General features: G+C 46.6%; 1 protein-coding gene across 1 annotated transcript; it reads left to right on the forward strand.

The window, feature by feature from the left end:
- Positions 1-560: 560 nt before the first annotated feature.
- LOC119141986 (olfactory receptor 14C36-like) lies at positions 561-1,511 on the forward strand. The gene has a single exon (XM_037374689.1). It carries the CDS (start codon positions 576-578, stop codon positions 1,509-1,511), a length of 936 nt encoding a protein of 311 aa, XP_037230586.1. The 5' UTR covers positions 561-575.
- The last annotated feature ends 9,621 nt before the right edge of the window (positions 1,512-11,132 follow it).

Raw genomic sequence — 11,132 nt, forward strand, 5'->3', positions numbered from 1 at the left:
ATTTCCAGCCAGGGTTAAACCAGGACACATGGCAGTGTAGTTGGACTCTATCACAGAAAGCTGCAAGTGCAGGGCAGCTGAGAAGGAGCTGGAGGGACTCACCGGATTCCCTCACACTGCCCTAAGGCACAGACAGTCCCCTTGCCTCTCAGCACTCACCCTGCTCTCCCTGAGCACAGCACAAACCCCTCCTGACCTGACTCTGGCCATGGCCGTTGCCCAGCACGGGCAGAGCCGATGCTGACAGGCCCTTCTGCGCTGGGAGCAGTTTGGGCTGAGCCAGTGCAAGGCCAGGACTGGCCCCTGCCCCCAGGGTTCCCATGAAGCCCCTGCTGCAGAGCAGGGCTCACTGCTGGGCAGCCAGCGGGCACAGCCCCTGCTCCTCACAGCACACTCGGCCAGCACTCAGCACAGCTCCAGCCACGGCTCTGCAGGGAGCTCTCCTAGGAGCGGCAGAGGGGGGGACATGGCGCAGTGGGGGCAGATCTAGGAGAAAGGGCTTTGACTTTGCTCAGAGAAGTCTCTCCTAACAGGTCCCTGACTTTTGAACAGGTCCTTACATTCCAAGGTATCAGATGTCCAACAGCAGTTCCACCACCCAGTTATTCCTCCTGGCACTTGCAGACACGCGGGAGCTGCAGCTCTTGACCTTCTGGCTCTTGCTGGGCATCTACCTGGCTACCCTAATGGCCAACAGCGTCATCATCACTGCCATAATGTGTGACCACCACCTGCACACCCCCATGTACTTCTTCCTCCTCAACCTTTCCCTCCTCGATGTGGGCTCCATCTCTACCACTCTCCCAAAAGCCATGGCCAACACCCTCTGGGACACCAGGGACATCTCCTATGCAGGATGTGCTTCCCAAGCCTTTCTCTTTGTATTTTATATTTCATCAGAGTATTATTTTGTCACCGTCATGGCCTATGACCGCTACGTGGCCATCTGCCAGCCCCTGCACTACGGGACCCTGCTGGGCAGCAGAGCTTGTGTCCACATGGCAGCAGCTGCCTGGGCCAGTGGGTTTCTCAATGCTGCGCTGCACACGGCCAATACACTGTCACTGCCGCTCTGCCACGGCAATGCCCTGGGACAGTTCTTCTGTGAAATCCCACAGATCCTCAAGCTCTCCTGCTCACACACCTACCTCAGGGAAGTGGGGCTTATCGTGGTTAGTCTCTTAGCAGCATTTGGCTGTTTTGTTTTCATTGTTCTGTCCTACGTGCAGATCTTCAGGGTTGTACTGAGGATGCCCTCTGAGCAGGGACGGCACAAAGCCTTTTCCACGTGCCTCCCTCACCTGGCTGTCATCTCTCTCTTTGTCAGCACAGGCATTTTTGCCCACCTGAAGCCCCCCTCCATCTCCTCCCCATCCCTGGATCTGGTGGTGTCAGTCCTGTACTCGGTGGTGCCTCCAGCACTGAACCCCCTCATCTACAGCATGAGGAACCAGGAACTGAAGAACGCACTGAAGAAGCTGATGCAGTCAGGTGTCTTTCAGCAGCAATAAGTGTCAATGTCCCTTCACAAGGCATTTCTAGATCCTCTCTGAAATGTCCTGTGCATTTATTGTTGTATCTGTGATAATATTGATGATCCTACAATGTCTGTATCATCTCCACTTCCAGCCTCCCTGACCCAGAGGCCTTTGTACATGTGACTGGGAAGACGGTGAAATTGGCCTCCAGTGACGCATCTATATAATAATACATCGAGGCAATTGTACCTGTGAGATAGATATATATATAGAGAGAGATATATAGATATAGATATACAGCAGAATATCTGCCGTCCCCCATCAGTTCATCCATACCTATATTTTTCACGTTCTTTAAATTCTTTATTATGGGCACAGAAGCTTGTTCCTTAAACTCCATTTTCCAAACTGCATATGCATAGAGTTAAGTGTCAAATGGCACAGCGCTTTCCAAACATATGGGGATATATCACATCCTTAACATATATGCTCTTGCCCAGGGAAGCCTTCTCAGGCATGGCCATGAGCAGGCAGTGCTGCTGTGCAGGGCAGCGGTTGCAAAGCTGTGACACTGATGGAACCAAGTGCCAAGGCAGGTGGCAAAGCTCAGCACTGCTGCTCTGCAAGAACAGCCACCTCCAACAGCCCATAGCAAAACAAATTAGAAACATGTGAGGCAATTCCAGGGAACTCTAATGAATGTTCACTCCTTCCACATAGATCACAGCCTGCCACCCTGAGGCCTGGCACGTGCACTCTGCTGCTCTCCTGCCTCACTCCCCCTGGGAGATGAGACTCCACCATTTTTTTGCTCCTAGAGCCAAGGCGGACACAGATGACACAGGGTTTCAGATCCAGGTGAGCATCACAGTTGTTGGCCCATCTGGCAGCTGTGCTAAGCCACCGATGCAAAGAACCTGCAGACACCTAAAGGAGCATTGTCAATGTGCTGTCCTGTGAATGTTGGGGATGGTGGCTTGAGCATTGGTTTGTAGGATCCCACCAGAACTCTCTCTCACAGACCCTCTCCTTCACTCATCTTGGTGTTGGTAGGGTTCTTTCTCTCAGACATTTCTCACTCCTCTCTCTTACAGATGCTGCACATTGGGTTTTATCCTTTCTTCCATATGTTATCACAGAGGTGCCACTGGTATTGCTTATTAGCTCAGCATTGGGCAGGGGCTGGTCCATTTTGAAGTCAAATGAAAGTGGCTGTTATGGCCATGGAGTCAGCTCTTGATCTCAACTCACCTTTGCCAGTCCTACAAACCCCATGACCACTCCCAAACCCTTGCCATGTAAACCCACAGGATCTCTAAATTCCCCAATAAGATGTGAGGTTATTGATCGTAAGGCTTCCTCACACTGCTTAAATAAGACTTTGTCCCCTTTCCCTCCCTGATTTAGGTTATTTCAGAGCAGAGATGCGCTGGACCACACCTGTCTCACCTGGGCCAAGCTCAGACATGTAACCACAACCAAAAATGAATGATACCAAGTGCCCAAGGTCCCACGCAAGCACAAGTTTTGCGGCAGAGCATGCTGGGGTGGGGGACAGAGGTCACTGTAAAGGTGAAATTGTATGTCCCTAGGGAGAGCAAACCCTGCTGTCCTTGGGACCATAGAGATGCAGGGCTGGACTGTGGAGCGCTGGCAGGAGAGGGCATTGCTGCCTGTGATGTCTCTGCAGCACCAGCGGACTTGTGGTTCAGCTGAAGTCGATGTCCAGGAAGGACAAGGTGTTTTCAAAAGTTTCCTTGACTATGAATATCTCATGATCCAGGAACACTGTGATAATCATTGGTCTTATCCTCATCTGCATCACAACAGGGATGATTATTAACAGTGCTGGCTAACTGGGGAGGTCCCAGAAGTCTGAAGGTTAGTCAGAGTGGTGCCCACCTACAAGACAGGCAGGAAGGAGGATAACTACAGGTGCATCAACCTTATGTTAGTGCCAGGGAAGGCTGTGGAGCAGATCATCCTGAGCACCATCACACAGGAGGTGCAGGAAAACCAGGAGGTCAGGACCAGCCAGAATGGGTTTATGGAAGGCAGGTTCTGCTTGATGAAACTGATCCTCTTTTGTGACAAGATGACTGGCCTGTAGGATGAGGGAAAGGCTGTGGATACTGTCTACCTGGACCTTAGGGAAGCTTTGACGCCACCTCCCACGCATTCTGCTGGAGAACCTGGCTGCTCATGGCTTGGATGGGTGTTCTCTACGCTGGGTTAGAGCTGGCTGGACAGCCAAGCCCCAGGAGTGGTAGTAAATGGAGTGACATCCAGGTGACAGCCCATAAGGAGTGGTGTTCCCCAGGGCTCAGTGTTGGGGCCAGTCCTGCTTCAGAACTTTATCAATGATGCGGCCAGGGGGACTGCGTGCATCCTCAGTGAGTTTTCATACAATGTCAAGTTGGGTGGGAGGGCTGATCTCCTTGAGGGAAGGAAGGCTCTCCAGAGGGATCTGCATGGGTTGGATGATTTCAATGACTCCAACTGTATGAAGTTCAACCAGGAGAAGTGCCAGTTCTGCACTTGGGTCACAACAACCCCACACAACGCTACAGGCTTGGGGCAGAGTGGCTGGAAGGCTGCCTGCTGGGAAAGTACCCTGAGGGTGCAAGTTGACAGATGGTTGAGCATGAGCCAGCAGTGTGCCCGGGTGGCCAAGAAGGCCAATATCATCCTGTCTGGTATCAGAAACAGTGTGGCCAGCAGGACTAGGGCAGTGATCAACCCCCTGTACTCAGCACTGCTGAAGCCACTCCTTGAACACTGTTTCCATTTTGGGCCCCTCACTGCAAGATAAACTTTGAGGTGTTAAAGTGTGTCCAGAGAAGGGCTGAAGAGGGTCCCCTGTGGAGAGTTGGCCAAGTCATGACAATCACACCAATATGGCTACATGCCGTGCTCACTTTATTAAACAAACAGGTCATATTTACAACTTAATCCAACCGCTCATGCGGCTCTACACACAGGTGATTGGATAAAAGTCTCTGCCCACGCGGGCGTCCATTTCGCTGACTGGTGAGCATGCTGCAGGCGCCTGATCAGAGTGTGCCGAATAGAGTGTGTTGATTTCATGGTTCCCGGGACTTGCTCTGCACCTGGCTTCTTGTTTGTGCATAGCTTGTTTTCTTCCTCACACTGCTTGTTCCAAGGACAATTTAAAGCTGCTCTGCAGCTTCAACTAACAGGCCTGGGTTGTCCAGCCCAGACAATGGTAACATATGTGCTCAGTCCTTTAAAAATCTTTCTACATATCCCCTTTTTTCTTTTTGGACAACCCGTGTCTGTTTCACAATAGATGTTAAACCTTTCTTCAAACAAGAAAATAAACAGCTAAAAGTTAAAAACATTACAACAATGATTATAACAAAGCGTATTCCTTCCATCACTAACGTCTTTAATCAACCTGTTATCCCAAATCCTCTCAACCATTTATCGAAAGGATTATCTTCAGCAAGAATATGCTTCATGTTTCCCTGCAGTTGTGACAACGTCTTGTGCATCGATATGGAATGATCGGAAAGGTTCACACAACACATCCCTTCAAAATCCTCACAACCATGTCCATGTGCTAATAACAAAAAACCTATTGCAGCTCTATTTTGTAACGTAGCATGCCTAACACTATCTACATCAAACAATAACGAACTTAAAATCTGCGATGTAAGATTAAATCATTTCTCTCCTCAGCATGCTAACCTTCGTATATTCTTAGTATTTAATGCTGCCATTGCCCCCAGCATAAATATGGAGGCTAGGACATTTGCTGTCATAGAATGTAGATCGACCCGGTCATTACATGTTTCATCAAAGGTGCGCAGTGCCCTTCGTGATCTGTGAGATTGTTGAGTCATTTTTAATAAGTCTTTCATGTGTGGAGCAAACAAAGTCAAACGCCCTAAATAACATGGTCCACCAACAGGATACAAAGGAATCGCTGGCCACGCTCTTTCCCCACATATCAGAAAGACTCGCGGTGGCAACTGATAACTCCGTGATACATTTACATGGAAACCCCCAATTTTCAACTCACCCCAAATAGGTGAACTGGTTAGATTTTGAAACCCTGTAGAAAACCCTGGTTCACTTTGACGTGTTAGCCATAACTGCCACGGGTCACCAAACCAAATTGCTCCCAGTGCCATTCATGGGTTGAAGTGGTGACGACATGTGGGTACAGTTCACCATATCAGTTGCAATAAGTTTGACATATTCAACAGGTAAAACGCTAGCCAACAAGTCTAACTCCTGCAAAGGTAAATGATGTGGCTGATTTAAATTCTCAATAACCGTCTTCTGCCACACTGCATTACGCAGAGAAGGCCAAACATATTGCCTATTTGGACTCATACATGTACCATTCTGATTGGAAGTCAGATTCACTGCTTTGATATTCCAAAACCCATCAAAATTTGTTTCATTCTCTTGCAGGAGAATACCAATTAAACAAGTTCTAAAGGGATTGTCTGGCTGTTGTAGACTTAAACAAAAATCTGTTATTCCCGTGATATTTGCCCACGTCACCCATACGTTTGTTCTAGGCAAAACATCGAAAATAGTTTGGCCTATAGGCAAAAAATTCATCAAGACCGCCAACCAAGTCCACCACTCAAACATGTTTACTCCTACAATTTCTACAATTTCTTTTCCATCCAAATCATTTTAAACAAATCTTTTTAGTTTCTTCCGAATCCTGCTCTAAAACAGACCAAATTTCAGGTACAAAAATGGGATTACTATGTTCCACACCAAAAACCTGTGCTTTCACAGATTCTGATGATGTGCACTGTCTCCAGTCAGCATGGTATTGCACTAGCCATATGCTTTCTCTTGCTTCATGGCCGGTTACTAATCAAACGCACAGTACTCAATTTAAAGTCCATACACCCTTTACACCATTTACATTTAAGCTTTGGCTTACAGTACCATTTTACCCCACATAGCATACATTGGCATAATACCCGCGGTCTACGTCTCCTACAACATAGACAGTTTATTCTGTCTGCTCGCTCTGAGTCTTCTCTTCCATCTTCTGATCTTGACATACAGGTCACATAAACTTGCTAGGGACCCATATAGGTCCTTTACCTGTGGAGATACAAAAATAACCTCTACCGATAAATAACACAGGATCAGGTCCTTCCCAGTTGCCTCTAGTCTTATTCTTATAATGAACCTATAACCCAGGAATGGCCTGTGTTTGACTTCCCTGAATAGGCTGATGATGTATAACAACGGGGGCCCTTTTCTTCCTTCTGTCAGGGACTAACAATTCAATGTAAACCACACCTTGATTAATCGCTTGGTTACATCAGTCTCCTCTTGCGTCTTTTTTACCACCTAGCTGTTTTCCATGCGGCATCACGCTCCATTTGATTGGTCCCGGTGTGGCACCCACACGCTGCTACCCCCTTGTGCAGACATCCTGCTTTTTCTCATCTTTCTGTCCAGCTCTCTTACCTCTCTGCAAATACACAGTCTCTTTGTTTCCCTTGGCCTTGCACATGTCCTTCACAACACCTGCAGCTTGTTACAGCTGCGGCCTGCTATTACAACCAAGTTATTTGGTCTGGATTGCTCATTATAGGTCTGCTGTCTTCCAGCCACTCCACAAATCCCCCTTTTTGTTTTTGAGTGATCCAGACCCCTTTTATCAATCTGTTCATCATTCTCATAAAGCAATTCCACACGCAGCCCATTATCATTAAAAAGATTACAATGGCAATTAACATCGTTATCCCGTGCAGAAACAAGTCTTTTAACCCTCCAGTAATTCCTAAACTCTGTAGCCAGTCCGTTAACCCGTTCTCAACCTTTATGGCCTGTACGTTTTTTCTCAACTCTGCAAGCTGCTTATGAATAGAGTTCAAGTGATCAGTCAAATTCATACAACACATTCCTTAGCGCTGTTCACTCTAGGCTACTCTCTACTGTCATGCTGTTTCCTTATATTCTAGAGGTGAGATCGCATTCCTCCTTTGTTTCTGTCGCATCCTAGTTTCTTCTCATACTCCCTCAAAGTTATTGAACTCTTCTGCAGGATCTCAGCTGCACATCGCCAAAGCAACACCAAAACTGCACATTATCAATGTCAAAACAGCCCACTGTCTCTGTTCGGTACGATTCTACAGTTACCGACACCCCTTTCTCCCTTTTTTTTTTTTTGTTTTTTGAAGAGCTAGTACCAGGTTTGCCATGTTCTGCAGGGCCCTTGCAAACATGACAGCAACCAAGGCAATAGCAAAGAAACGATACTGCCAATTGAGTGAATGGATGCCAAAAAGGCTGACATTTTCTCAGGTTTTGATAACATGTTGCTGCAATGGGGCGCCTAAAATCCATGCAGCACATACCATCAAAATCCTCACAGCCATGTCCTTGAGCCAACAACAAAAGCCAATACTTGCTCTGTTTTGTATGTAATAGTGGCCAATTTGACTCACGTTCTTAACTGCCTACCAAACAAGGTGATTTAACTCTTGAATGCTTTCCCTGCTGTTACTCTGGAGAAGAGAAGAACGGCTGCGACACGTTCCCATCATAGCCTCCTACTACATTAGCATCTACATAAAAACAACTATCGACATTCAAAATGCAAACAATATCAACTTCTTTTGGATTAACATTATACAGAGGTAATCATTTGTCTTAAATATCAAGGCTTTAGTAAGATTCTTCATTTTTCACATACATTCACTTTTTTGCAACAATGTCTGCAAGTCAGTTTCAAGGAAATACACCCAACAAGGACTGGTTCAGTAAGGAGACCACACGTTAGCTGTTGGGTTGACTGGCGCCAGCAGCGCTCCCATGGTCTGGCATGCTAAGCGCAGGCTGCACACCGTGAGCAGGTATCCATCGCGGACCTTCATCTGTAGAGACACAAGCATCACCTCTCCCCCAAGTTAAAAATTCATGTGGTCCCGACCAATGCCCGGTACAAGGGTCTTTCATACGTACTAAGACACCTTCGTGCTTTTGCTGCTTGTCACCATTGACACAAAGTGTCGCACAATGGGGAGGCACCGCATGGTCGACAGAGATTTTCAGAAAGTTCAAAACATGACACAATTTCTCTGAATGTGTCTCTTGAATCATTCCCTTAATTTTCCTTTTACCCTTTTTTGTTGTTGTTGTTTGTTTTGTTGTTTTGTTTTGTTTTGTTTTTTATATGCAACTAGAGACACTTTACCATAACAGAGAAGCCCATTTTTACATCTCTGTCTGAGCCCGGACACAAACCACAGCTGTATGCATCACCAGGCTCAGGGCAGAAATCATTCATGCAGTTCATAGCTATATATCACTACAAGCATGCAGACACATATTTATCACTAGACAACCATGTTTATCTTTCCTATTCTCCTTCACAATACCCAGCTGTCCTCTCATCTCTTGTTAGGTCAAATATTCTGTCTTCCCCTCCTATATCTCTTTTCAGACATTCCCTGTCCTCCTCTTTTTTGCTTGTTAATTGTGACGAGGCAAAGGTTGTGTGTAGCTGGGTGACCATGACCTGATTTCTGTTACAATCAACTAAACTCTGAATACAGGAAAAAAGGCATGGGAGACATAAGGCAAATATCAGTAAGGTGGTTAGAATAATTATAATAAATCCTGTAATACTTTTCAGTCATGGCCCAAAGTTTCCCATCTGTGAGAAGACATCAACGGCATCCTGCCCCTGGCTCTGTTGCCGATCTTTGTTTAAGGTTTTTAAGTTTTGTATGCTTTTGTGAATTAATTCACAGTGGTCAATCAGATTCACATAACACATCCTATCAAAGTCTTCACACTCTTGTCCCTGTGTTAATAATAAAAATCAATAGCAACTCGGTTCTGTAGCGACATATGATGGACAGAATCAACATCTGTTAATAAGCCAGAAAAAAAAAGAATAGGATTTGTAGTATTGCTTTGTTTAGCAAGCTAGCAGCCTAATTTACTAAGCAAGTTAAGAGCGTGTACTATTCTTACAGAAGAGATTAGAGAAGCAAAAATGTGTTATGCTGCATTCCAGAACTCAGCCTGAGAATTACAGTCTGCTGTGAGTTCTGCGTTACAATCATTTGACACATGTTGGGGTTGCGATTGTGAAAGTTGCCCATTTACAATTTTCATTGGCATTATCACAGCTAGTTGTTTTAAAAGCAACCCTTGAGCTTCCTGATGTTCGACTTGTTGCAAAATATTCTGAAGCCAATCAATCAAGTTAGTATTAAAGTTAGTGACTCTCTAGGACCCTGCAAGACTGTGGCAAGACTCCCGCATCCTGACTGCCTTAATAGCCATTCCTTCATTTGCAAACAGTCGTCCCTGGGATACCTTGCCTGAGTCACAGAATCGGCACAGTTATTTTCTCCAGCCAACTGCTCATAGTTAACAGCAATTCCTGATTAAGGTTTTCAGTCAAGGCCACTACACACAGCTCACAAAAATCAAATAACCACATCATATACTGTATCAGTTAGTACCATACAAAGCAGTAACTTCCAATCATGCAGTGTGAGTGTATAAGGCTCTGCCATCACTTCAAGAAGGGACATAGCAAATGTGCTATGAATCCTCCCTTCCCGCACTGCTTTGCTTAACCCTTTAACAGCCTCGTATTGCACAGGCTGCCACTCTGCAGGTTGATTTGTCTGACAAAATACTGAACATGCCCTAGCGACTCCCCAAACCCGTCACTTAAGTGTTTCCCACTTGCATTCCTGCCACCAATCCCTCAGACTCCCTTTCACCCTCCCCAAAAATACAATCAATGCATCAGGAGAGACGAGGGGGTGGGGAAAAGGTCTAGCTCCTTTTCCAGATCTATAGGACCTGGATCAAAAGGTTTATCAGTGCCAATGGAATCATTCTCCGAGTTGTCCTGTTCCCGTGCTTGCTCCTGTGTTGTGAGGGTCGCTGCAGTCAGTGACAGAAGCTTTGGGGGCAGAGGAGGTGTGGACAGAATCGCCATCGCTGACGGTGTCTTGAGAAGAGTCGCGCTGTCAGTGGAATTTACAGCTTCCTCTGGTTTAGCACCACTAGTAGAATTAGTCCACCCTTGGCGAAGAGTAGTCAGAATTTGCCACCAAGATGTTAAATGCATTCCCGACACGGAGTTCCCCTCCGCGGCAGCATCATACAATTGGCTGCTGTCTGTACACACTTTCATTCTTTCAAAGTCTCTAAAGTTTCTTGGCTGCTCACCTGTCTCGATGCATACAGGTGTTATCCTCGGGGTTTAGGTTGTCCGCCTGGTCCAGACAGCAAGACGATCGTTCAGCCAAGCTGTCTCCTCCGGAACGCAGCCCTCTTCCACGAGCTGTCTTTTTTCCGTCCTTATTCTTCCAAGGCTTCGGAACACCACCATAGGGGTCACCATTTGAGGAGACTGAGGCACGGACTCCCGGATCTGACTAGAAGACCCTTTATGAGTCCATATATGTCTCTTTCTGGGGACGAAGCCTGATTCCCCGTTACGGATTTCCCACAGCTCACCTCTCAACTCCGGAGGGATTTCAGGCCGGCTCCTACTTCCTTTCAGCAGATCATTCAGAGTTCTGTGGGATTCGCTGCAAGTCGCTCAGATAGGCGATTCGAGAGCCCTTCACGTTATATCCTTAAACGTATCACGTCGGGGTCACCAATTTGCGG

Source organism: Falco rusticolus, unplaced genomic scaffold, assembly GCF_015220075.1.
Source record: "Falco rusticolus isolate bFalRus1 unplaced genomic scaffold, bFalRus1.pri scaffold_133_arrow_ctg1, whole genome shotgun sequence".
Taxonomy (NCBI): domain Eukaryota; kingdom Metazoa; phylum Chordata; class Aves; order Falconiformes; family Falconidae; genus Falco; species Falco rusticolus.

Bases quoted from the DNA above. Each gene is read 5' to 3' on its own strand.
- LOC119141986 (XM_037374689.1), top strand. From the start codon at position 576: ATGTCCAACAGCAGTTCCACCACCCAGTTATTCCTCCTGGCACTTGCA.